General features: G+C 39.5%; 1 protein-coding gene and 1 pseudogene across 9 annotated transcripts in view; one reads left to right on the top strand and one right to left on the bottom strand.

The window, feature by feature from the left end:
- FRMD3 (FERM domain containing 3) overlaps positions 1-26927 on the bottom strand; it is a 345639-nt gene that overhangs the window by 129992 nt on the left and 188720 nt on the right. For all 9 annotated transcript variants that reach the window (XM_067041279.1, XM_067041281.1, XM_067041274.1 and 6 more), the window contains 2 exons: positions 23759-23801; positions 2366-2444 (listed from right to left, as the gene is read on the bottom strand). In XM_067041279.1, the coding sequence (XP_066897380.1) occupies positions 2366-2444; positions 23759-23765 (86 nt within the window). In that variant the 5' untranslated portion in view covers positions 23766-23801. The remainder of the gene's footprint in view (positions 1-2365; positions 2445-23758; positions 23802-26927) is intronic.
- LOC131761467 (ATP synthase subunit g, mitochondrial pseudogene) lies at positions 15037-15382 on the top strand (annotated as a pseudogene).

Here is a 26927-nt window from a genome sequence, read left to right as displayed (position 1 = left end):
TATGGATTCCACATAATCCACTGAGCCTTACAAATGGCTTCAGGTTCAGATACTCATTTTTTAATATAATAGCCACCAAAATAAATAATAATAATAATGCATTTTCCTTCAGTCTCACCCCTCCCTGCATAAAAGAATTAAGCAACAAAAACACAAGAGGATCTGGGGCATACATTATTATGCCACCATTAATGATATGTTTCTCTATCTAACATGAATTCAAAGGTGGTTCTTACTAAAAAATTTAAAACCAACATGCTTTTATTACATTCAATTGTATATAGCATTTACAAATGCCTCAGAAATCTAAAGGACTGTAAGGTGACTGTGTAAATGGAGAGATAAAAGAAGGATTAAAAAAAGATTTGAAATATCCTTTTTGGTGAGTATTTTTGTTGTTTTGCTCTTTTAAAACTGCTTTTTTTCTCAATGTTTCTTTACCCCTTAGCCTGGTCATGAATGTGAGCTTAGCTTCTCATTTATTAAATTCTTAAATTTTAGATTAATCTTATGATAAAATAACTTATAAACAATAAAAACTAAATTCTTTCAAGATAGGGTTTAAATCATAAGTACCTGAGTCATTCCACAGTTTGTAGATTCCTTTTGAATTCTAAGGACTGTGTTGACTCAGAAAAGCCCATTTCTACCTGTATTGTCTTAATTTCCTTTCGAGACATAAAAATGTTTGCAATGTCACACAATTCATACCTTAGTTATTCAGACAAATGCAGGGAAGTGCTAGCAAATTTAATTGAGAGGGATTTAACTAAAACTTTGTACCCTTTTACTTTCAAATGGGACTTTTCTCAACATCACCAACAAAAGACCCATCCTTAATTTATATTGTGACACATATTCAATTTTTATCCTCTGGACAAGATTTTAAAGAAAACAAGTGACAAAAGTGAGCTATTTTGGCCCCTGATGAAATAATGCCTGGCATTAGTATTTGATTTGATCTTCCTAATTACAGTGTTAGCACCCAGAGGGTAGGACAAATATCTTTATTTATTTATTTATTTAGGTGGCTCATATAGCCCTTGCAGACAGCAGGAACTGAGGAAGTACTTAACAAATAAATGAATACATTTTTCAAGCCAAAAGCAGGCCGAAGCCACATACCATTTGATTCCGTTTATATGAAATGTCCAAAACAGGTAAATCCATAGAGATAGAAAGTAGATGAGTGGTTTCCAGGGTCTGGGGGATGGGAGAGTAGGTAGTGACTGCTAATGGGTACAGGCTTTCCTTTCGGGGTGATAAGAAATGTTCTGGAACTAGATAATGGTGATGGTTGCCTTACACTGTGAAGTACTTAATGCTACTGAATTGTACACTTTGAAACGGTGAAAAAGATTTATGTTACGTGAATTTTACCTTAATTAAAAAAAAAAAAAGCAGGCCAGATTGCAAAACACCAACCACTATTTACAATGTCCATCATCTCCTTTCCCACGCATACCCTGCCCCGCCCCCAAGCACAAACCTCCACCAATGGCTGTGCACAAATTACTAACAGAGAATGGCTCCCTTCCAACATCACCTTGTGTCACTATGGTGGAGCTTTACCAGGCCCTCGTGGATAATGAGAGACCACAATACCCTAGAACCCAGCACGTGACTCTGCACATGATGATCAGAGTCAACTGCCTTTGCTTCTCTGCTGCATTCGGACCCACGCAGATTATTCTGAGAGATGACTAGACACAATGACTTTTTTTGGTCACCAGATCAGAGGCTCATTAAGAGCTAAGTACACATGGTTTCTTCTCCATCCACCGAGTTGGCCCTCTCGGGACCCTGCTCAGCGGCATTAGCCGAGGCTGTTCACGGAAGCCAAACCCCCAGAAGGTGGACTATTTGCACGTGGCCCTGGACCGAGAACCAGAAAATGCAGAGAGTTGGGCTGAGAAGAGTCTACAAGGAGAGGGAAGCCGGCTCTGCAGTCGGTCATTTAGCAAGAGTAATGTGGGATGACAAAACAGTTCATCATTCTGTCAAGGCATCTTTTCCCTTCAGAAAAGCTTAGATCCAAAAGACAGTTCCCAGGGGCTGCACTAGCTATGAATTTGCCCATATCCTAAACGCAGTCATCTTCTATTTATTTTTAGCATCCCACTGTCAGGTGTTTTCAGAGAGCACCTCCCCCTTAAACCCACTGCTTTTTTGTGCAGTTAATTACACTCCCAGTGACAACGGTTTGAGAAGTCCCAAGACAATTAAGTGTAAGAGAAACATTCCAAGCCAAACGCTGAGCTGAGCGCCTGCTTGGTGGACACACTCCCCTCTAGACAAGAGTAAAACTCAGAGGCCCTGGCTGGTTCAAGGGGCACGTTAAACATACATACAAACAAAAAAATACCTGGTGAGCTCTTCTTTAATCTTCAAGGGTTCGTGTGGGTAGAATTTCACTCTAAAGCACATGGTGTATGGTGGATGAGCTGAAACGTCATAAAGAAAAAGCATGAGAAAAGCAGCAAAAGACCATGGACTCAAACACACACAGGAGAGTCAGCCATGAAGCCTTCCAGCCTAGCCTGGGGGGAGGGGCAGGAGGATTTTCTGAAAGAACAGATATTATGCCCAAGAAAACGAAGCAACAGTGACAACAAAACTCAATGGAAATGCTTGACAAGACACCTAAAGCAAACTCAGGATACAGGCAATCTAGTCAGTCAGCACAGCTTTCCATGTCATGGCTCTTTCCTTCTCGCCAGGTCACAGATTCAGATAACATTTTCTCTTCCATTCTTCCCACTCTCTTCTGACAGATAAACTGTTCATAAGGACCACTCAGGTTTTTGACCTAGGGAAATATTTTTTTTAGGCTGTGAGGTGGAAAAATGTCACTGCACATGACTAGTTTTCCCAAAGTAATGGTGCCGTTGACCTAAAATCAGGATTTTTAAAAATGGAATCGCCATGCACAGATCCTACTTCGTATAATTTTGGGATTATTTTAGTGTTATCTATCAGTGAGGCTTGCATGAAAAGAAACACTTTTATAACTTCCTGCTTTGTCTAAATCAGGATAGCACTATGCAGGCTGAAATTCTGGTTGAGGTTCACTGATTCTGGAATATTCTAATTGCATTAAAACTTCCAGAACTCAATAGCCAGCCAAGGGGCTTCTATAGGATTTCTTTCAATTATAAGACCACTGTTGACTTGCAATATTAACCTAATAAATGCACACAAGTACAGTAAGATGCATTCAGATTTCAATTAGTATATAAAACGAGCATCTTAAAATCAAAGAAATACGATGGTTAGTATTATTATTTCTATGGATCTGACATACCCACTCATTATTTGTCTCTGTATCAGTATGGCTGCTTGGGATCAGCTCTGAGACTACATCCAAATGTGAATATGAAACAGCACCCTATTCTGTCTCAAATCTTCTTTCATAATCAGCAGGGGTTAAATCACCAGCCAATTCTACAACATCTGGGGCTATTCTGTATGTAGACAAATTCTTTATGTAGAAAGAACTATTGGCATCAAAAATGAATGTATAATGAGGATAATTTTATATGGAAAACAATGTCTAAAATAGTTTGAAAGAAAGTATCCAAATCCCAGAAAAACATAGCAGCATCTTGCTGGATATTTCAGCAGAGAAAAAATGATTAAAAATACACACACACACACACACACACACACACACACACACACACACACACACATGTCAGAACCCTCCACTCAATGCTCCACTTCCCCACCAGAAACTAGCAAATTTCTTAACTGAGTTGGGTGCTCCTAACCTGACCCTGTGTTCCCTAGATTTAAGAAAGGGAACATTTTTCTGGACCACTAGGAGAAAATGGATACCTCTTATAAAGCAAAGAAACAATGAAGAAAAATACAAATGATTCTTAAGTCATTCATCTTTCACGATATCTAGAAACTCAATTTTGATTCAAAATATTTTATCTTTATACATTCCCCAGATTTCTTTCAACTTGTTTAAATCATCATCTCAAAAGAATGAAAACTAATTTTTTTAAATTACAAAACCTCTGGAGTGTCCTTAATAGAAACGTTGAGACAGTTTTTATAAGAGCAACAGTTAAAAAAAAGAAAATAGCATAAAAGAGAAAGACTTTTTCTCCTTTCTTTCTTTCTTCTTTCTTTTATTAAAGTCCTCAAAATTAAGACATGTTTAAGCACAACCAATGAAGCTAGATAGGCAGATGATAGATAGGTAGATAGATGGATATTGATAGACAGACAGATAGATGAGCTGTCCCCTCTCACTTTCCTTCACTTTGTCTCTATTCCTGCCCCTTCTGTCCCTTAGGTCTCCACCCCCCCCAAAACTCTCCAACCACTGTTAACAACCATTTCATCTCTAGGCTTCCCCACTTTTGCCATCCTCACACAAACTATATGCCAACCTGATTACATATGTAATATTTAAAATATAATTTATTCTCACAAAACAAGATCATACTATGTATTGAATATGTTTCTCTTGCTTTTCTCATTTAACTCTCTAGCCTGCCCATCCATCTAGGGCAGTAGATACAGATCTAACTCATTGTCCATAATAAGTGCATAATGGTTCATATGATACATTAGAATTTACTCAACTATTCTTTTTTAATCATCATTCAGGTTGTTCCCACATTACAATACAAGCAATTCTATAATGTATATAATATATATATATTGTATATAATAATAATGTATATTATATATATCATTAAATGCATGTATTTTTATTCCATGTATCATTAACTATTTCATGTATTATTAAATATATATATTTTAATAGAGACTCCCAATATTTGAATTTTGGGGAATCAAATCAGCTGACCGAAGGCAAACAGAGGAAAGGAGGATCACAGAACGCAGACCCAAATGAGAGCTGTCATTTTCTCTTCTACCTGGTCAGCATATCTGCTTGCCATGCCCTAGGCTGGCTTCAATAGGAATCTGGGCTCATCGGATAGGATACAAATTAGGACTTGCATTCCTCCTAAGGGATCAAGCAGTGAGGCTCACAGGTGGCTCCCCAGGTGGCCGCCTTTGAACATCCTGACTGTAGGAAGTCTTATCATCCAGCCATCCTTGTTCCAAGACCTGAGGCTCCAGAATGATCTAATGCTTCTCCCACATGGAGAGCCCTTCCACCATTTGAAGACAGAGCTTACGGTTCTTCTGAGTCTTCTCTAAAATAAACATCCCCAGTTCTTTTAGCTGTTCCTCATATGAAACAGTTTTGAGTGCCTTCACCCTGGATCTATTCTTCCCTCCTCCGTGTTTCCTCAAGCACAGGGCTCCAGGGGTTGCCAAAGCTGCTCAGGTGAGGGGACCATCACTGGCCTCGCTTTGGGCATAATTATTGCTCACCCTCAACAGCCTCATCTCAATGTTGACTCACTCTGAATCTACAAAAGACCAACAGCTGGAATTCTTTTCACATATGCTATTGCTAAGCCATACAGAAATAAGTCACTAAGCATTTTGCCATTTGCTAGGATTTGATCATGGTAGAAACTAATACAAGGTACTAGTGATATGCTCACCACTAGACCCCTTATCAGAGAAGGGATGCGAGCAGGTACCAGAAAAATCAGGAGGCAGCACTTTTCAAATCTGAAATTTTCTACCCTTTCTTCCACCATCATATATACCCCTACTGTTGTCTCATATTGATCCAGCATCACTGACACTAAGGAATGCTTCTTCACAGGGTTGGAAGAGGCTGAAAAGATAAATAATTTCCCCCCAAAATGTTGATCTAATTATAGATGACAAGATTTATGAGGGAATGGGCCTATATATCTTGTTCAGCTTTCTATCCCCAGAGCTAATTATTGATAAAAGATCGACTTCCTGCCTGTCTGGCTGAATGAATGAATGATGGTGCCCAACCTCTGAGGCAGATGTCAAGGTGAATAGCCAGGCGTTGCCAGAACATTCATCCCATCAAAATACTAGTCTAGAAAGTCTACCATCTGAATCACTATAGCAATTTCTAGGATTTAAATTTTGAAAATCTCAGGTCCTACAATTCAGCCTCTGCCCTTCAACATCTGGAACAACTTCAGGGACTCTGGAGCTGGTTCAAATAGCTACGTCTAGTGGAAGGATTAATTAATTCAATCAACAAAAATTTTGAGTACCTACTAGGTATCAGGCCCAGGTTTAGATATAAATACAAGCAATTCTGTCTTCAGGGAGGACACATTCTAGTGGGGTAAACAGGTATAAAATCAAAATAAATAAGCAAAATATATAGCATATTGAAGGTCATAAATGCTATGGAGGAGAATAAAGGATTTAAGGGTTGAGGGAAGACCACCCCCACCCATTCCCTTTTTCTCATCTCCACACAACCAAATCCACAAATGTAAGTGCAATTCTCTTTACTACCTTCTAGAAAACCAAACAAGGGGAGAAATACAACTATTAAAAAATTTTAATCATTAAACAACCCCCGTTGTTTACACCAGCCGTGTAAATTCTGGAAAAGGAGCTTTCCCAGGCTCCAGGTGATAGCCGGCATGTGATCCCTGGTATGAGTCTAAGGTCGATATCCCGTTTTGGAGACAAGGCTACCCCTTCTCCTAGCAGCTCAGTGTCTCTGTGATTCCAGCTTCCATGTTTTTTATTCTTAAGCTACAGGGAAAGAGGAAGGAAGCAAAGGATGCCTCTTAGCTGTGCCAAACATTTGGCGCAAAATCAGAGTTGGAAATGTCTGATGAAGGAGCTATCTGCAGAGCAGGAAACACCTGGCATGGAGGTAACACGCAGGCAATAAAGCCCACACTCTGCTCAGGGCCTTTCCCCGACAGTGTCAGCATGAAGAGCCACTATGTGGCTTTACTAGATTGGGCAGCATGGTCACCCCAAGGGGGGCAACACCATAGTTCATTTCTCCCATAGTACTAAGGCTTTGATATCAGTGATAGAAGCACACGGGGTGGTGGGAACCCCAAATCCCCCAGGGTATGAGTGCCCAAACTTCAAAAGGGACTTCAGACAGTGACCTTGAGCAAGACACTTAACTTCTCTGTTTCCTGCTTTGGAAGAGGGAACAGCACCGGGGTTCACGTCGACCTCCCCAGAGGTGTTCGGACAGATCCAGTGGGCTCTTGGTACATGCACATGGCACAATATCCCAACAAACAAAAGCTCACATTCAGGTAAACACTCCTACTAGAAGAAGAGAAGGAAAGGGGAGGTTGGAAATGGGAGGGAAGAGATGGAGAAGACTGAAGTGTACTTAAGTCAACAGCTGAAAAGCATTTACTCAGTCATGTAAGTGGTAACAATGAGAACACCACCGAGGAGCAGAGAAGGGAAAAAATGCAAAACTCTACTTTAAAATGCCAGGAGCATGTATTTGCACTGAAAACGGCAGGGCTCCTTTCCCACAGCCCTCTGCTACCTGCCAGACGAGGGCTGGGGAGGCCAAGTGTCACCACAGGGCAGCTTAGGGGCCCCTTTTTGCATCAGCAGATCTCAGGGTATTATCATTTGGGTGGTTTGTTAACATTGAGAACACGGGGAGAGGAATAGCCATTTATAAAGCAGAGACAGACTTCCTCATCTCCACTTTGAAACCTTGCCCAGAAATGGGGATGGGGATAAGAAACGATTAGGTGAGCAGGCCCCCTGGTGAAAATGAAAAAAATGACTTTCTATTTTCAACCAACAACCATCCTCAAAGGTTTGTAAAAACAAATCTCATTTTTTTTGTGTTTGTTTTTGCTAGTGAAACATCCCTTAGCAGCTTTCCTTAAAATGCAGTGGTCTTCCTCCAATCACCGTAAAGAACAATAGAAAAACATAACTTTAGGAGTATACACATAAACTCATGATCTTTCTCATACACATTCTGGTTGACAGCTCTGAAAAACTTTCACAAACTCCTTCAAACATTAGTTAAAGCACAGAGCCCGTGGCTCTGGCAGGCAGATGTTAGGGCAATACCCACACCTGGAATATGTCTCTCTTACGACTCCCTCCTCTGGGACTCTGTTGCGCAAAAAAAAAAAAAAAAAAAAAAAAATGTGACCAATTGTCAGACTCTTTCAGACTCTGGAGAAATATTTCAAAGGGTTTGGTTGCATAAAGGACCCCTAACACCCCACAAATAAGAGGCTTACATTCCAAAGGAGTCCAAGGAGGCGTCAGGGGTTCCTGGCCTGTTCAGAACAACTGGTACCTTTTTATTCCCAACCAGGTGAACACTGTGCCTCCCAGCTCCTTCCAGGGCTTTTAGAGTGAGAGCTGAGGACCACATCCCACCTCTCCGTTGGGCAGCAGCACTCACAGGGATGCTGATGAGCGGCGCTCCGTGATGAAACAGCTCAGGAGCACACACTCTTTCTGCGCATGTGCAAAACGACAGCGCCAAAAGGGCAAAGCATTACTCACTCACTCATTTACCAAACTATAACTCTTGGGATATGATCAGATAAGCCAGCCACAGAGAACTGCTCTCTTCTAGTTGGAAGTGATTATTATCATTCAGCAACAACTGTTACTATCATCATCAACAGCGGGGATAATCCCTCCATCCCTCTTTTACTGAAATGACAAGCAGCAGCCTCCAAGATGTTACTGGTACCGCATCTCCTCTACTTCTAAAGCAGGGATTTTTTTAAAAAGTTATTTAATTCATCCTCCTCCTGTTATAGCTTTAATTGTACACACAGGCATGCCCACATACACACACAGTGCACAGAATGAAGTCACCCTCTAAGAACTCTGTTAGAGGATACTGGAGTGCTGAGAAGCTCCCTCCCAAATACGTGTTCTTGGAATTCTCCGACTGCCTATGCTGCTCAAGAGAAGCTCCAACAGGGACTTTGATATCCAACATGTTTAATCTCAAGTTCACCATTTGGACAAATGGCTACAGACAAACATAAAACTCTCAGCTTACATTTCTTCATCTGTAAGATGGGGATAATAATACAACCAGCCACCTAAAGTAGGGATCTGCAAAATTTCTCTGTAAGGGGTAAGACAGTAAATATTTTTCACTTTGCAGGCCTCAAGGTCGCTATCTCAACTACTCTCCTCAGTTGTTGGAGCGTGAAAGCAACCTCAGACAAGACATAAACAAATGGCATGATGTGTTCCAATAAAACACGGAAATCTGAATTTCACGTACTCCTCATATGGCACAAAATATCATCTTTTCTTTTTTTCTTCCAACCATTTAAAAATATGGAACCTATACCCAGCCTGTGGCCATACAAAACCAGACAGCAGGTTGGGTCTGACCCAGGTGCCCTGCTACAGAGACCACTATGAGAATTGCACGAGTTAATAATGTTGATCACTCAGCAGGCTGCCTGAGACCTTCACACCAAACCCATAGGAGTTATTACTACTCTAGAGGTTGAAGAAGAAACCGATGTGGATGAGATAGAGCCCTTCAACTTGACCTAAGTGCTATATCTTGGTTCAAAGGGTGAGAGGGGGACTGTCATTTTTCAGGAGGGAGTGGGGATGGAATACACATGAAATAGGTGCACATATGAAGAGATATTTGGCAGTCCTGCTTCTAAAGAAGAGCTTTGCTGCCTGGGACTAGAGTGTGGTGACCTGAGAATTTCAGCCAAAAAAAGTTAGCAAAAGTACATGAAATAACTTAAGGCAAGAGATCAGGTGCCTGCTTGCTACAGATGTTGTGTAACTGGCCCCTCAGGAGTTATGCTGGTTGGCATAGATCAACTAGTAATAATAATAATAATTATAACAGCCCAATGCAATTACTTATGTAACTTAGTACTGAAATTTTTTACTACAAAACTGCATCTAGGGCTTTGCTGGTGGCGCAGTGGTTGAGAGTCCGCCTGCCGATGCAGGGGACACGGGTTCATGCCCCGGTCCTGGAGGATCCCACATGCCGCAGAGCGGCTGAGCCCGTGAGCCATGGCCGCTGAGCCTGCGTGTCCGGAGCCTGTGCTCCGCAATGGGAGAGGCCACAACAGTGAGAGGCCCGCGTACCGCAAAAAAAACCACAAAAAACTGCATCTAAAAATGAAGCATTATAAAGTATTTCCAAACAAAGGGAAACAGATATGAATAGAGCTCTCCTAACCTGGTTGACCCACATTTGAACCACCTCTAGTACTGACATACCAAGCATGGACTCTCCTGGCCCATCATGGTTATCATTCAGACTTTTACGCTGCCAACACACCTGTAGTTTTGAATCACGTGGTCCGTTATGAAACAACATGGGCACTCCTGAAGGAAGATGGAAGCCCTGAAAGTATCTCCCCAGTGACATAAGAGCTTCTACTGGAGGATGCTCCTTTTCCTCTGCTTTTTCCACCACTCCTGCCACATTCCCTCCTTCCCACTAGGAGTGCTAGGTCCTCCCCGAAGCCCACCATTGTACCCAATCAAAATGACATCAGTGTCACCACCAACCACATCATAAGGATAAGGTTAAAAATTAGAAATCTGTGGCTTATTAAATGTACACATGGTTTAGAATTGCACATGATAAAATTAAGGGTTTTTATCATTACTTTTGTTATCATTATTTCTATCCATGTTGGAAAATAAAGAAAGAGCACAACGTGGAAATTATTTATAGGCCCAAACTGCACGGACTTTTTGAAAGAAGGATCAAAAATGGAAATTTTGGATGAAATAGTTGAACCTGGGAGAAAAAGAGAAAGTTGGCCAACCCTACTGAGCTGTGACTAGAATAAAAGAAACCTGCTCCTAAAGCTGGAAAGAAGAAAACTGGAAAGAGCAAAACCAGCCAAGACTAATCCACAGCGATTGGGAACTTAGTGTCACGTACTTGATTATGCAATGTGTTTTGTTCAGATGTGTGTGTTTTGCTTTGTTTTAAAGAACATAGCAGTTTAAATTTTTCTGCCTGCTCCCTAAAAGAAGTATTCTGATTCTAGTCAACAAGCATTTATAATGAACTGATCGCATGCCTAGCCTTGTAGTAAGCCTTGGACCAAGTAAAGAAATCTTCCAAACTAAATACTGGGGAACTGATTAGATGAGCATGTATACACACATGAGAGCTATCGGACAGGCTGCATCAGTAGGTCTAGAGATGGGGTTACTGAGACTATGGGTGTTTGGAGAAGTAAAATGTATGAAGCTTTACTGTCAGAAGCACGTGGTCAAGTTCAGCAAAGAACACATACACAAAGGAGGAAAAGTGAGCCACAAAACAAAAGCATGAAGGTCACCCAAAGAGTAAATAAGAATGCTGAAGGGTGTGGGAAATCCAAATTGGGGTGCTTGGTGCAGTGAGTTGGCTAGTGTCCCCCCACATTTCATATCCACCTGAAATCTCCAAATGTGACACTATTTGGAAACAGGTCTTTGAAGGTGTAATTAATTAAGATGAGGTCATACTGCATTAGGGTGAGCCCTAAATCCAATGACTGATACCTTTATAAGAGAAAGGAGAGGGAAGCTTGGACATAGACACAGAGAAACACAGGGAGAAGGCAATGTGAAGGTGGAGGCAGACACTGGGGTGATGCAGCTACAAGCTGAGGAAGGAATGCCAAGGCTGGCTTCTTGATTTCAACTTCTAAGCCTCCAGAACTGTGGGAGAATAAATTTCTATTGTTTTAAGCCAGCCAGTGTATGGTACTTTGTTACGGCAGCCTTCGGAACTAATAAAACTCAGCACAGGGAATAATTGGAAGAACAGAATTGGTAGTCAGGTGTCAACTGTCCTCATGAATGGGTATGGACCTGTGGCTGTTCTCCTGTTCCTGACACCAGAGCAAAGTCTATGCTCCTGGTATTCTCTGCCTATGCTACAGAGGAATATATGCTCCCTATTGACAAAATCATTCAGCAGCTAGGGACCTATTCATTAGGTTAGCCCCCAGGACTACGGAAAAGCTAAGGAATGCTACATAAACATGAAGTTTCATAAATATTACCAGAGACACAAATTACACGCCGTCTCAGGCTTCCATGAAAGACCACTGTAACTTAGGGGAGGGAGCACAAAAGACATCAGCCAGCAACTTGACTCAAGATTGCTCTTATGGCTGAATCAAATCCATGTGTTATACAGAGGATGGGGGTCTTCCCCACCTTGATTTGCATGCGGAAGGCATTTCCAACAACCCCTGTCCCTTCACAGAGCTTGGCAGCAGCATAGTACCTGATAAATAGACCAAGAATAAGATCTTAACTACTCCGGTGGGCTAATCAGGCACCAGCCAGGATTAAGCAGAGAACCTCTTTAGAAGACTAAATGGGCTTTCTTTCATCTAGATCTCTATTTCTATTGTACATGCTTAATGCACTTTGATTCCTTTTCTTCCTCTCTATCTTTATTCCTTTCTTGACTTTTGCATAAAGCTTCCTCTTCTTTTACTTTCTCTTTTTTATTACCAAGTGATACATGAAAATATTCTCACTGTAAGAGATCTGAGTAAAATATAACTATATGTAATAAAACATGAGGACCTCACTTCTCTCTACCTCATTCTCTTCCCCAGTGGTAACCACAGTCAGTATATATCTTTTTAGTCCTTCTTCTGTGCACTTACATATTCATATAAAATACCCTTTTTATTTTCATATAAATGGATCATTTTATATGTGGAATTTTACTTGCTTTTTAAACTCTACTATATATCTAACAAATATTTTGATGTCAATAATATATGTCTGTTTCATTCCTTTAAATGACTACATGTATTCCACATAATTTATTTAGCCTTGACAAAGTTTCTAGGCTTTTTATTGCTTCCAATTCTCAGTGTTATAAGCAATACTGCAGTGGACATCCTTGCACATATACCTGTTACAGAATCAATTTTGCTTTCAATAGATTCACAGAAGTGACGTTGGATCAAAAGAGATAGGCATTTTTAATCTTGAAAGATACGGCCAAATTTCCCTCCCAAACTTTGCCAGTTTATACATTCCCACCAGAAGTATTACCCTCATCCACAGCAACTGGATATTATCAATATTTAGAATTTTCTCAGAATATAAACAAAAATATCTTGTTTTAAATTGCATTTTTCTTTTTTCTTTTTTTTTGCATTTTTCTTGTTACTAATGATGTTGAGCATCTGTTTATGAGTTTATTGGCCATTTATTTTTATTCCTTCTACATGATTTTTTTGCATTTTTCTATTGAGTTGTTTATCTTTGGGTTTGTAGCATCATACTTTATATATTTTGCATATTACTACTTTTTATATATTTGACAAATGTTCTTCCCATTATTTTGCTTGTATTTTAATTGTTTATAATTCATTTTTATACTCATTCATCCAACAAATATTTAGTGAGAATCTACTCTGTGCTGTGAACAAACCAGATATTCTAGTACAAACATTTAAATTTTGTACAAATTTGTTAGCATTTTGCTTTGTTACCTCTGGGTTTGATGTTTTCCTTAGGAAGCCCTGTTTGACTCCATAATTATAAAAAATACTTCTGATGTGATACATCACATTAACAAAATAAAAGATAAAAATAATATGATCATCTCAATAGTTGCACAAAAAGGATCTGACAAAATTCACCATCCATTTATAATAAAAACTCTCAACAAAGTGGGTATAGAGAGAATGTACTTCAACATAATAAAGGCCATTTATGGGGCTTCCCTGGTGGTGCAGTAGTTGAGAATCCGCCTGCCGATGCAGAGGACACGGGTTCGTGCCCTGTTCTGGGAAGATCCCACATGCCGCAGAGCGGCTGGGCCCGTGAGCCATGGCCTCTGAGCCTGTGTGTCCGGAGCCTATACTCCACAACGGGAGAGGCCACAACGGTGAGAGGCCCACACACCACAAAAAAAATAAATAAATAAAATTAAAAGGCCATTTATGACAAGCCACAGCTAACATACTCAACAGTGAAAAGCTGCTGTGTTTCTATACACTAATAACAAACTATCAGAAATAGTTATTAAGGGCTTCCCTGGTGGAGCAGTGGTTGAGAATCTGCCTGCCAATGCAGGGGACATGGTTCGAGCCCTGGTCTGGGAAGATCCCACATGTCGTGGAGTAACTAGGCCCGTGAGCCACAACTACTGAGCCTGCATGTCTGGAGCTTGTGCTCTGCAACAAGAGAGGCCACAATAGTGAGAGGCTGCGCACCGCAATGAAGAGCGGCCCCCACTCACCGCACTAGAGAAAGCCCTCGCACAGAAACGAAGACCCAATACAGCCAAAAAATAATAATAATAAATAAATAAATAGCATTCCCTTTAAAAAAATAAAAAAGAAATAGATATTAAGAAAATAATCCCATTTACAATTGCATCAAAAAGAATAAAATACTTAGGAGTAAATTTAACCAAGGAGGTGAAAGACTTGTATACTATAAACTACATTACATTAAGGAAAGAAACTGAAGGTGATACGAATAAATGGGAAGATATTCCATGCTCATGGATTGGAAAAATTAATATTATTAAAATGTCCATATTACCCAAAGCAATCTACAGATTCAATAAAATCCCTATCAAAATTCCAATGGAGTTTTTCACAGAAAATGTTTAATCCTAAAATTTGTATCATGCCACAACAGACCCCAAATAGCAAAAAAAATCTTGAGAAAGAAGAACAAAGCTGGAGGCATCATGCTCCCTGATTTAAAACTCTATTACAAAGCTATAATAATTAAAACAATATGGTATTGGCATAAAAACAGACACATAGATCAATGGAACAGAAGAGACAGCCCAGAAATAAATCCACCCATATATGGTCAATTAATTTATGACAAAGGACCCAAAAATATACAATGGGGAAAGGACAGTCTCTTCAATAAATGGTGTTAGTCTCTTCAACAAATGTTGTTGGGATTTCTCTTGCCACATGCAAAACAATGAAACTGGACCACTATTTTACACCTCACACAAAAATCAACTCAAAATTGATTAAAGACTTGAACATAGAACCACAAAACTCCTAGAAGAAAGCATAGGATGTAAGCTCTTTAATATAAGTCTTGGCAATAATTTTTGAATCTGACACCAAAAGTAAAAGCAACAAAAGCAAAAACAAGTCAGTGCGACGGGCTTTCCATCTTAGAACCATGGCCCAGTTTGTCCGTAACCTTGCAGAGAAGGCCCCCGCGATGGTCAGCGCTGCTGTGACTTACTCAAAGCCTTGTTTGGCCACATTCTGGCACTATGCCAAGGTTGAGCTGGTTCCTCTAACCCCTGCTGAGATCCCTACAGCTATTCAGAGCTTGAAAAAAATTATCAATAGTGCTCAAACTGGTAGCTTCAAACAGCTTACAGTTAAGGAAGCTCTACTGAATTGTTTGGTGGCCACTGAGGTGTGGATGTGGTTTTATGTTGGCAAGATCATAGGCAAGTGTGGCATCATTGGCTATAATGTTTGAAGACCAATCTTTGCTTTGTTATTTGGGTGTTCTTGGACCATGTGTGAGCAGACTGCTATTCGAATAAAATAAGACAATGTGTCAAAAAAAAAAGCAAAAACAAACAAATGGGACTATATCAAACTAAAAGGATTCTGCACAGCAAAGTAAACCATCAACAAAATTAAAAGGCAACCTACTTAATGAGAGAAAATATTTGAAAATCATATATCTCGGGGGTTAATACCCAAAATATATAACGAATTCATACAACTCAATAGCACAAAACCAAACAATCCACTTAAAAATGGGCAGAAGATCTGAATAGACATTTATCCAGTGAAGACATATAGATGGTCAACAGGCATGTGAAAAGATGCTCAACATCACTAATCATCAGGGAAATGCAAATCCAAAATGAGGTATCACCTCACACTTGTTAGAATGACTATTATCAAAAAGACAAGAAATAGAAAGTTGCCAAGGATGTGGAGAAAAGGGAACCCTTATGCACTGCTGGTGAGAATGTTAACTGATGCAGCCACTATGGAAAACAGTATGCAGATTCCTCAAAAAATTAAAAATAGAACTACCATATGATCCAGCAATTCCACTTCTGGGTATATATCCAAAGAAAACAAAAAAACTAACTCAAAAAGATATATGCACCCCCATGTTCATTGAAACAGTATTCACAATTGCCAAGATATGGAAACAACCTAAGTGTTCATCAATGGATGCATGGATAAAGAAAGTGTGGTGTATATATATATATATACACAATGGAATATTATTTGGCCATTAAAAAAGAATGAACTCTTGCCAATGGAATATTATTTGGCCATTAAAAAGAATGAACTCTTGCCAATGGAATATTATTTGGCCATTAAAAAGAATGAAATCTTGTCACTTGTGACAACATGGAAGGACCTCAAGGTCCATTATGTTAAGTGAAATAAATCAGAGAAAGACATATGATCTCTCTTAAATGTGGAATCTAAAAAAAAAACAAAAAACAAAAACAAAAACATACAGAATGGCTAGAGAACTGATTGGTGATTGCTAGAGATGGGGGATGGGAGAAATGGCTGAACGGATCAAAAGATTATAAAAAATTTCTGAATGAATATATTGGCTGAACTGTACTCTGAATCATCTTTTATAAAAAAACAAGAATACAGAATTGACTATACTCATTCAATTTTCATTCTATAAGTATTATTTAGTATTTTTAACCTAGCATTTTTATCATAATGTATATAGCTCATTAATGAATAAACATAAAGTTAAGCATATTGAGATAAAATGATAACTTCCATTCTACATTTTTTCCATTGAGCACAAGATCAGCTTTTGAAATATCACAATTTAAAAAATTATCCTTCTCTATTTTAACAGATTACTAGCAAATCTCTTGCTTATTGTATAATCCTCTAACAAGGCCAAAAAATAAACGTACTACTGAAAAATAAAAATAAATACTCCTAAATTTTTATCTAAACTTCTATAAGTTGTTAAATATATTGGGCTTTTGAATCCATTTGTTATTAATCCCATGATGTGAAGTATGATGTGAAGTATGGCTTTAGTCTCTTTTTCCCAAGTGAAAAGGCAACCCCAAAATTATACCTTGAATCTTTGTCTCTAATATGAAATGCAATCTTTCTTATAACCCATATTTCCATAAATAGTGGGACTGTTCTTTCTGTTCTACTGATTCTTTTCCTATTCCTGACTTTATCTTAATTACTATGTGAGTCTATCATGAGGCCTTTTGTAATTACTATAGCTCATAGGCCTTGATTTGCTAATAGAACAAAAACCTCATCATTGTTCATTGTTCTTTTTTGCATATTTATTGGCTACTTTTGAGCATTTTATTTTGCAAATGAGCCTTAGAATCGGCTTGTTAAATGCCATAGAGAACCTCACTGAAATTGTGATTTGAAACATTATTGAATGTCTATATTAATTTGTGACAAATTGATTTCATTAATATTAACCAGAAACATGAGAAGTCTCCATTTATTGAGCTGTTTATCTACTCTACAGTAACTCCACAGTAAAATTTCATATTTTATTTATATAGATCTTGACCATTTATTTATAAGAAATTTATGTTTTTACTTGTTAGTGCTATTGTAAATAATAGCACTTCTTTTTCATTACATTTGAGAAACAGCAGTAGCCTGTGTATAAAAAAGCTATTGGGGCTTCCCGGGTGGCACAGTGATTAAGAGTCCGCCTGCCGATGCAGGGGACACAGGTTCATGCCCCGGTCCGGGAGGATCCCACATGCTGCAGAGCGGCTGGGCCCGTGAGCCATGGCCTCCGGGCCTGCACGTCCGGAGCCTGTGTTCCGCAATGGGAGAGGCCACAGCAGTGAGAGGCCCACGTACCGAAAAAAAAAAAAAAAAAAAAGCTATTGCATTAGGACATTAATCTTATATCCAAGGGCAAAAGCCACATTAGTTGTGGGGAAGGGGTGGCAGGTGGAGAGCTTGGAGAGATCCAGAGAGGACATAACCAAGGTTAAGATGCTTTCTGGAGCTATGAGAAGGAATTCAGCACCCCTCAGCACACTAGGCTTGGCTGAACAGAGTGAGGTATGGAGGCAAGACAAGGAAACCCCAGAGTTTAGGGGAAGTTTAGGGGAAGTGTTCTGTTTGGAACTTTGGAGCACACTGAAGAAATGGCAGCACGGTGTGTTCAAGCAGAGGGTGAGCCTCTAGACAGTGTACTGAGTTTCCCTGAGGCTGAAGCATGTCGTGGAAGAGGCTAAGCAGTTTCTACCTGTCCCAGTGGTGAATACAGAAGTGCTGAGATGCAACCAGTGAAAGAGAAATGGATGGAGTGGGGACCACAAGAGGGCAGAGTTTATAGCCTTGAAGGTCAAGACCATGGCAGGAGCCACAAGTCTTAGCAGCACATGCCAGTGCACAAAGGCCAAGTGGGACCGATTACATCCAGAGAGGACGCAGTAGGGAAAGATGCCAGCAACCACAGGCCAAATCACATGAGACACATGAGTCCTTCAGGACTCAGAATTGTGCATGAGAGAGATGTCACCCTCATGGCCATGGTGGATGGTAAGTAAGCTTCCCCTGCCTCATGATGTCATTTTGGGGAAGGAGGAAAAGAAATACTCCAATATAGGGTATGCACTTTCAAGCGACTATGTTTAAATTATGAATTCACTGAGTAATTTGCTGAAAGAGATCAAATACTAAACAGACAGATGCTGAATTACCCTGAAGTGGCAAGATTAACTTTTCACCCCCAGAGGAGATAGGGGCTCACAGCAAGTGGAATTCAGTCATGGGGAAATAATGTTACATTTCCATACCTCTGAATCATAGTGTATAACTTTTTAAAACCTTTACATGCTAGTATAATTTGTGTGGTTATATAGATCCTATAGGACATGTAATTTTTGTCCTCTTGATGTGTGTCTCTGCATGTATACACATTGGGCTACATTCCATGGTCATGGGGACAAGGCTAAAAAAGCTATAGGTTTGAAGTGAGAAGAGTCAGTATGTATTACATAGCAACACTCCTGCACAGCAAGCTAGGACTCTGAAAACCAAACATTCAAAATATGCACTTCATCACTGCAGCTCTATTTACAATAGCCAGGACATGGAAGCAACCAAAGTGCCCATCGAAAGATGAATGGATAAAGAAGATGTGGCGCATATATACAATGGAATATTACTCAGCCATAAAAAGAAACGAAATTGAGTTATTTGTAGTGAGGTGGATGGACCTAGAGTCTGTCATACAGAGTGAAGTAAGTCAGAAAAATAAATACCATATGCTAACACACACAAAATAGGTTCTGAAGAACCTAGGGGCAGGACAGGAATAAAGACGCAGACGTAGAGAATGGACTTGAGGACACAGGGATGGGGACGGGTAAGCTGGGACGAAGTGAGAGAGTGGCATGGACATATATACACTACCAAATGTAAAATAGATAGCTAGTGGGAAGCAGCCACATAGCACAGAGAGATCAGCTCAGTGCTTTGTAACCACCTAGAGGGGTGAGGTAGGGAGGGTGGGAGGGAGATGAAAGAGGGAGGAGATATGGGGATGTAAGTATATGTATAGCTGATTCACCTTGTTATAAAGCAGAAACTAACACACCATTGTAAAGCAATTATACTCCAAAAAAGATGTTAAGAAATATGCATTTCATTTGACACTTTGTTTGCAGGCAGTCTATTACCTGAGTACTTTTGAAAGAAAAACAAATCACCAGCTCAGTCCACATTTGCACTTAGGGATATACAGTGATGGAACACGGAAATGAGAAAGATATTCCCTCAATGTTTCCCAAGTAAATTATGTAGCCTATCTACATTTTTACCCAGTGACAAGGAATTATTAAAAGTTGACTTTAAAGTTTCAGTTCCGGGCAGGATGGACTAATTGCACCCCACCCAGTCTCTCGCCTTGAATGCAGCTATAAAACCTGGACAGAATATGTGCAGCAGACATTTAAGGTCTCTGGAAAGTAAACAGTAGCAGGCAGATTGGAAACAAAGACAAGCATTCAAAGAATCAGTGAACCAGTGTTGAGTTCACCACATTTTCCCCTTTGTGTCCCCTCAGCACAGACTTAGAAGCTCCTAGTTAAGGCCTGAAGAACAAGAAAGGGGGTTCTGGCAGCAACAGCAATGGCTGCAAGTAGGCGGAAGATTTCCTTTCTGGAAGATTTTAAACCTAGTATCTTAAATAGCTGTAAAACTACTCACGTTATGTATTTCTTATTGGGTGAGTTTTGGTAATTTGTGGTTTTTTTGGAATTGGTCCATTTCATCTAAGCTGTCGAACTTCATACCTAGAATTGTTCTTTGGGGTCTGTAGTGACATATCCTCTTTTGCTCCTATATTGGTAGTTTGTGTCTTCTTTTTCTTCATCAGTCTTGCTAGAGGTTTATCAACTTTTCTTGACCTTTTCAAAGACCAACTATTCTCATTAATTTTCTGTATCATGTATTGAAACATAAGAACTTGGATGAATCTCAGAGTTATTAATGCTGAGTGAAATAAACCAGTTTCAAAATATTATAGGCTGTATGGCTCAATTTATATGACACTCTCAAAAGATACAAACTATATTGACAGAGAACAGGTCAGTGGTTGTTAGTTGTTAGGGGATGTGGGTGTGATGACACAGGGTCAGCACAAGACAGGTTTTTAGAGTGATGTGTTCTGTATCCTGACTCTGGCGGACACAAATCTATCTGTGTGCTAAAAATTCATAGCACTATAGAACAAAATAAAGGCAATTTTGCCTTTATTTATTAAAATGTTCACTTTAAAAATAGAATTGAAAGTAACTCCTAAGGTCAGAGGAGAAATAAGACTGGTTTAAGAAGTTTCTCAATTTTAAAATTGATAGTTAATAACTGCCCAGTTAGTTTTCCAATTACATATTTCTCTTCCTTAACAAACATGAGGTCATCATAAAAACAAGTTTGATATACCTATCGTCAAGAAGATTTGGGGGAAACAAGGTCTCTCATGTAACATTAGTGGAGTAAATTACTGTAAGATCTTTGGATGGATATTTATCTCTAAGGAAATATAAAATGTGTATACTTTTTAATCCAACAACTCAACTTCTAGGAATTTCTAGGACAGATGTACAAGATCAAGAATATGCAAATAAGCATATTTATGACAGCATAATTTGTAATAAGAAGAGACTATAAACAATGTGGATGTCCATTAATAAGTAAATTACATAGATGCATACAATTAACTACCAGAAAACCATTTTAAAAGTGAGGCTAATCATCAATCACTGATTTTGAAAAAAAGTCTCTAAAATTAAGAAAAATAAAAAGGTGAAGAATAATATATAGCGACTGATCTCATTTTTGTCTAGGAAAGGCCTTATATATGTTGGGGGAGCTTATACATACATTAAAAATTCCCAGAAGGATATATAAAATACAAAATACTGTTAACAATAGTTATCTCTTTGGAGTAAGCATGGAGATATAAGCAGGAGGAGAAAGGAAATAGTTTAAACTTTTCTGAACTGCTAGAAAAAGCACAAACATGATACTATTAAAAAACTATTTTTAAAAATGTTAGTAAGACATAATAATGGCTTTGTACAAAGTTTACTAATCAGGATAGCTGACCTTCTGCCAACCCTGGGAACGTCCATAGTCAGAGGGATCTTAATGGGGTCAAAGGACCTGAAAGTTGGTCATCACTGGTGAGTGAGATGGGAAAGGAGGAAACTCCTCCTCCAAGGAATTACGGTCTCACTGCCTACTCAAAGGCAGTCAGAATATAAACAGCATACCCACAACCAAAGAGGAAGCTGCCTGAGGTTCTGCAACCAGATCCTGTTGATAAACTCATGGATGAGTCCCAAGGGTTGGACCCAGTTCTTCTGGGTTAACAGTCTATAAGCCCTAGCTTAAATTTTTTCTAATTTACATTATGGTGAATATTTCCAGGACATATGCACAAGACCACAAGAAATTCTTGATACTAAAAGACATCAAGAACAACAACAAAACGAGGTTTGTGATCTTGAGAAAAATTACATAATTTTTTGATCACTAGTGTTCTTAATAATACAACAGAGGACTAGGTGACAGGTAGGACCCTTGCTCGTTCCTAGAATCAGTGAGTCACCATGTCTGGTTCAGAAATTGAATTTTACACAATTCTTTTTTCCAGATTCAGATTCTATTTGTCATTAGATTGAAACTGGCCAATAGTCATACATCAATTTTGAAACCACATTTCCCAAAACATTATATATCTTGAGTTGGTTGTTCAGATTTAATATGTGTAGACACAAAGCTCTTAAGCAGAAAATTCTTCACAAATTTAAAATTTTCTCTTCTCTTAAGTGTTGAAATATATCTTACTTTAGAGACAAGTTATATTTCAAAAATGTGTGTCCTAAGGAAAATATTTCATGACATTTAAGAACAAAAGTCAAAGAACTATTTACTATAAATAAGTGTATTGGAAAATTATCTAAATATTTTTAAATATATTAACAAAAATATCAAAACTTTGTAGTTAAGGGATAAAAGCCAGGCATGAGCTGTTTTTTTTCACAGACAAGTTAGTTCATTCTCATTATCCTGCATATCATTCTATACAAAGCTTCCTGATAATTCTGTTCTGCTACTTCTTCTGGGACGTTTGTCCCAACTCTATTTCAGCTTCACCCCAAGAGCCTGACCTCTCTGAACTTTGCATGTGCACTGCTGCCCCTCTTTGCATCTCACACATCTTTCCTGCCCTCCCTCTGCAGCACCCATTGCCATTTCCAGCACAGCAGCCCTGGGTGTTAGCCTGAACAACCTGGCTGGCTGTGTGTCCTGCACTGGCCAGTCTGCTCTTGAGAGATGGGAGAGAGATGGGTGAAGAATGGGAAGGGGCAGACAGAGAGAGGTATGAGGGAGGACAAAGAGAGAAAAAGGGAGAGGGAGGGAGGGAAAAAGAAAAGAGTTAAGGAATAGGTATGTTGGTTACTAGTTTGCCATCCATGTTCAGTTTCTTCCTTCTCCCACTTAAAAACCTTGCCCCGAATAATTTCTTCATATTTGAAAAAGAAAAGAATCCCTTGAATGATGACAAGTGACATAATATGCACTAACCTGATCTCTGATGAGAAACTGATTTATCGCCTATATCTCAGAGCCCTGGGAACGTTGACATGAAGGGATAAATGGATTTCAGGGCAGGCAATGAATTTCTGAGGTGCATTTCAGAAGCTCTCCTCTAAACCATAAATAAAAACAGGTTGACTACAGCCTGGCATGGGTGACTAGGACAAAACGTCACGCCACCCAGGACCATCAGTCAACACCGTCCTCACAATGCCCCAGGTGCATGACCAGATTCTATATTCTAGAGAGATGTTTCCCTAGCCGACTCTTCCAAGAGCTCATCACGGGGAAAAAAAGGCAGTTCAGAACACCAGAGGTTGAAAACTATTACCCAGAAAAATATATTGGGGAGATTGAGGGATGGAAAAGAATACTACAATTTTCAGTAAAGTTAGCAGCAAGATCATAGTTTCAAAATACACCTGCCTCTCTCATTGCCCCCCCAAGACTGACCTCCCACCCTGAACCATTTACTAGCAACCCCAACAATCAAAGGGAACCAGGCACCAATACCCCTGTTCGAATATGAAATACAAGGGTAAGATGGTTGGGAAGGTGAGAGACACAGGCAGCTCTAGGAATAGTGACTGCAGAGAGGACGGAGGCCAACAAATAAGAGAGAAGTTACACAGCTCTCCCTGGGAGGTAGAAGCTCCCAACCCCCAGATCTTCAACTCCATCTATTTCTTCCCTGGCAGGAGAAACTTTGTAAAGAAGTAGAGTCTATCTTTGGACATTTCATAGCAAAAGTGAATGCACAGATTGATACTTACATTTCATTTGCTTGGAGATGGACTTGTTAGGTTCAAGCCAGTGCTGGGGAGAAAAAGAGAGATTGTGGGTCAAACGGCTGGACCATGTGATGCATACTTAATAACTAAAACGAATTTAATAAAGATATTCTTTTTCCAAAGTACAGTCTCAGTTCCCCATAGATATTCCTCAGGGTTCCACCCTCTAAAGATCAACATGAACAATTGGCAATAATAATACCACAGGCAAGGGTATAAATTACAGAGAATTAATACTTTCTAAGTAGTATTTGAGTCATACAGTTGCTAGGAGAGAAGGACAAGGGAGAAAACATGCACTTAAATTGGATGTTCCAGTGGCTCTAGTTGGCTCCTAGGTGATTCTTTGAGCTCCACTGCTCTGGGCAAACCACAGATGGCTAAAGACTTTGACACCCACGACCTCTAAGAGTCACAGTCCAGCAGTATCCTTTCAGGTTAACAGTGGGCCAAGCCAGCATTAGCTCTGTCACACACAGAGGCAATTCTTCCTTCACAGTAGGGAGGAACAAATTATTTTAAATATCTTATTTCAGAGGCCTGAGGTCATCAAGAAGAAAAATCAGCTCCAACACAAAACAAAGAAGCCCGAAGTCCTGAATAGCTCAGAATCGTGTTACTGACAGGTATCTGAAGCAGACACAATGCTGGCCCCAGCGCCTAGCTCTCTCCACACCATAAGTGAAGGTCACTTTGACATGCCGAGATCAGGGCAGCCTCTGATATCACTAACCATGATGAGCCTGAAACTGCTTAAGGAACGTCAGGAAGCATCATTTTATACACCAGAAGTTTATAAAGATGATAAGAGGGGTGCCAATGGGTATCCATCCAGATGTCAGGGACCCCTCACTTATGGGGCACCCACTCCCTGCTGATTACTGGAGACGAAAGAAGAGGAGGAAACTTACCATCAGTTGAGCACTTACACCTCACTCTATCTCATTTGTGGCATCCAGTAAGCCTCAAGGTTCTGTATTATCCCTATTGTTTGATGTAAATGCGTAGCCATAAAGTTTAATAGGAGCTAGCATTGTTGAGTGCTCACTAAGTGCCAGACTTTTCAAGAGTTTCCATGAGCTATCACTACCACCCTACTTACAGACGAGAAATCTGGGGCTCAGGATGTTAAAGAACTTGCCAAGGAAATGGCAAAGGAAAGAAATGGTGAGGCTAGCATTCAGTGGGATTCCAGAACACAGGCCCTTAACCTCAGGCACGTGGCCTCCCAACAGATCAGTTCACTCAAAAATGTATTACTCTCCTCGCTGAACACTCCCTACCTCCCCAGGAGCTGGAGAATTGAGTGTCCAATCAGTAGTTTCCAATCTTGGGTTTCAGATCTTTGCAGTCTTTAAACAAGAATGGGGGTCTTTTAGCTATTTAAAATAAATCTAACTCTTCTAAATGAAGAATCTGCCAGGAAACCATGCATTTACCCTTGACATGTTACACAAACAAACTAATATAGCAAATTTCTTTGCTTCTGGCCAAAATTATACCAACTCATGTTGGGAACCCTGATTATCTCCTTTTTCCCCTGATTTTTTTATTGTGGTAAAATATACATAACATAAAATTCACCATTCTAACAATTTTTAAGTGTATGGTTAAGTGATATTAAATACATTCATAACGGTGTGCTACCATCACTACCATCCATCTCCAGAACTCTTTTCATCTTGTAATATTTAAACTCTATACCTACTAAGCAATAACTCCCATTCCCCCCATCCTCTTGGCCCTTGGTACCATAGTACTTTTGGTTATCTCCTTCTAATCAGAAATTATGCTCGGACTTTACACAGTTAAAATTGAACACTGAGAAAGGCATATTGATTACACCACTTACTAGCTAGATAACCTTGTGCTGAATGTTTGAATTTCTGTCTCAATTTCACAACTATAAAGTTGGAATAGTAATAGTACCTACCTTGTAAGGTTGTTGTGACGATTTTAAAAGTTAATAAAAAGTTAATAAATGTAAGGTTGCTTAAACAGTGCCTGGCACGTGAAAAATACTCAACGAATTCTTGTTTGCTGATGCTGTTGTTGTTACTTAACAAGTACAGTTTAATTGGTAGACCACGTCTTTCAATATATGGGACACATGGAAGAGAATAATAAGAGGGGCCTCTGGTGATTAAATTACTTTTCTAGAAATAAATAAATAGGATAATTTATAACTAAGGCATGAAAACAAATAACAGCAGCCTGAGATCAATAACTATTGCTACTGTTTCACAAAGGAGAATCACCAGTCATTTTGCTAATAAAGTCTGAAATATAAATAAGTTTTCCAAATTCTCCTTGTTTGGCATTCTTTAAACTCCTTAACCCTTCTCTGCCTAACTTCAACCTACCTCCCCACCTTCTCACTGCCTCCAGGAATGACAGGTAAGTTTCATTGTGTGTGCCCACACTAGTTAGTTGGTGGTAATCTCCCAGAGCTGTGAGGAAAACTCCAAGACTGTGTGAAGGCTTAGGGAGAATGAGTGCGGTGATGGATTGGTTACGTCTGCTGTGCCATAATGGATTGAGTATGTCTCCCACCGAAGGGGAGGAAACATTTAAGGCATGCCGGCAAGGTATTTGCCATCTGTGCCCTACATAAATTATTTACTTTAAATGAACTGGCCTTCTCATTGTCCTACAAAATACACCCTGCAGTTTCTGATCGGCTCCAACCTTCCTCTCCCTCTCAGCCTATTCATATTCTGCCCTTGCCTCTCAATTACCTTTGTCTACAATATAATCACTCACTATGTACATTTCCAAGACAGCTATTCTTCCCCAATGCGATAGTCACAGGGTGTAGAGTCCTAAGAAAAATAAGCCAGCAGTAATCATGTTTCAAGGGATTACAGAAAATCATTTCTTCAAAGAGCTCAATTTATTAGTATGTACTAAAATTTAAAAACCTGACTGGCCTATGGCCTAGCAAATCCTTTATTCTCTAATTTGGCCACGTGAACAAAGAGGAACGAACAAGAATTGTCACTGCAATATTATATAAAATTACAAAATAGTAGAAATAACATTAATGGCCATAATCAGGAAAATGGGTAAATAAATTCTGGGTAATTCTGCAGCAGTGTTTTATAGGAGGTAGATCTTTATATGTAACGTGGTTGACTCCCTAAGGCACAGT

Source organism: Kogia breviceps, chromosome 8, assembly GCF_026419965.1.
Source record: "Kogia breviceps isolate mKogBre1 chromosome 8, mKogBre1 haplotype 1, whole genome shotgun sequence".
In the NCBI taxonomy this organism is placed as follows: Eukaryota; Metazoa; Chordata; class Mammalia; order Artiodactyla; family Physeteridae; genus Kogia; species Kogia breviceps.
Note: the sequence above shows the minus strand (reverse complement) of the source record. Positions and strands in the feature narration are given on the sequence as shown.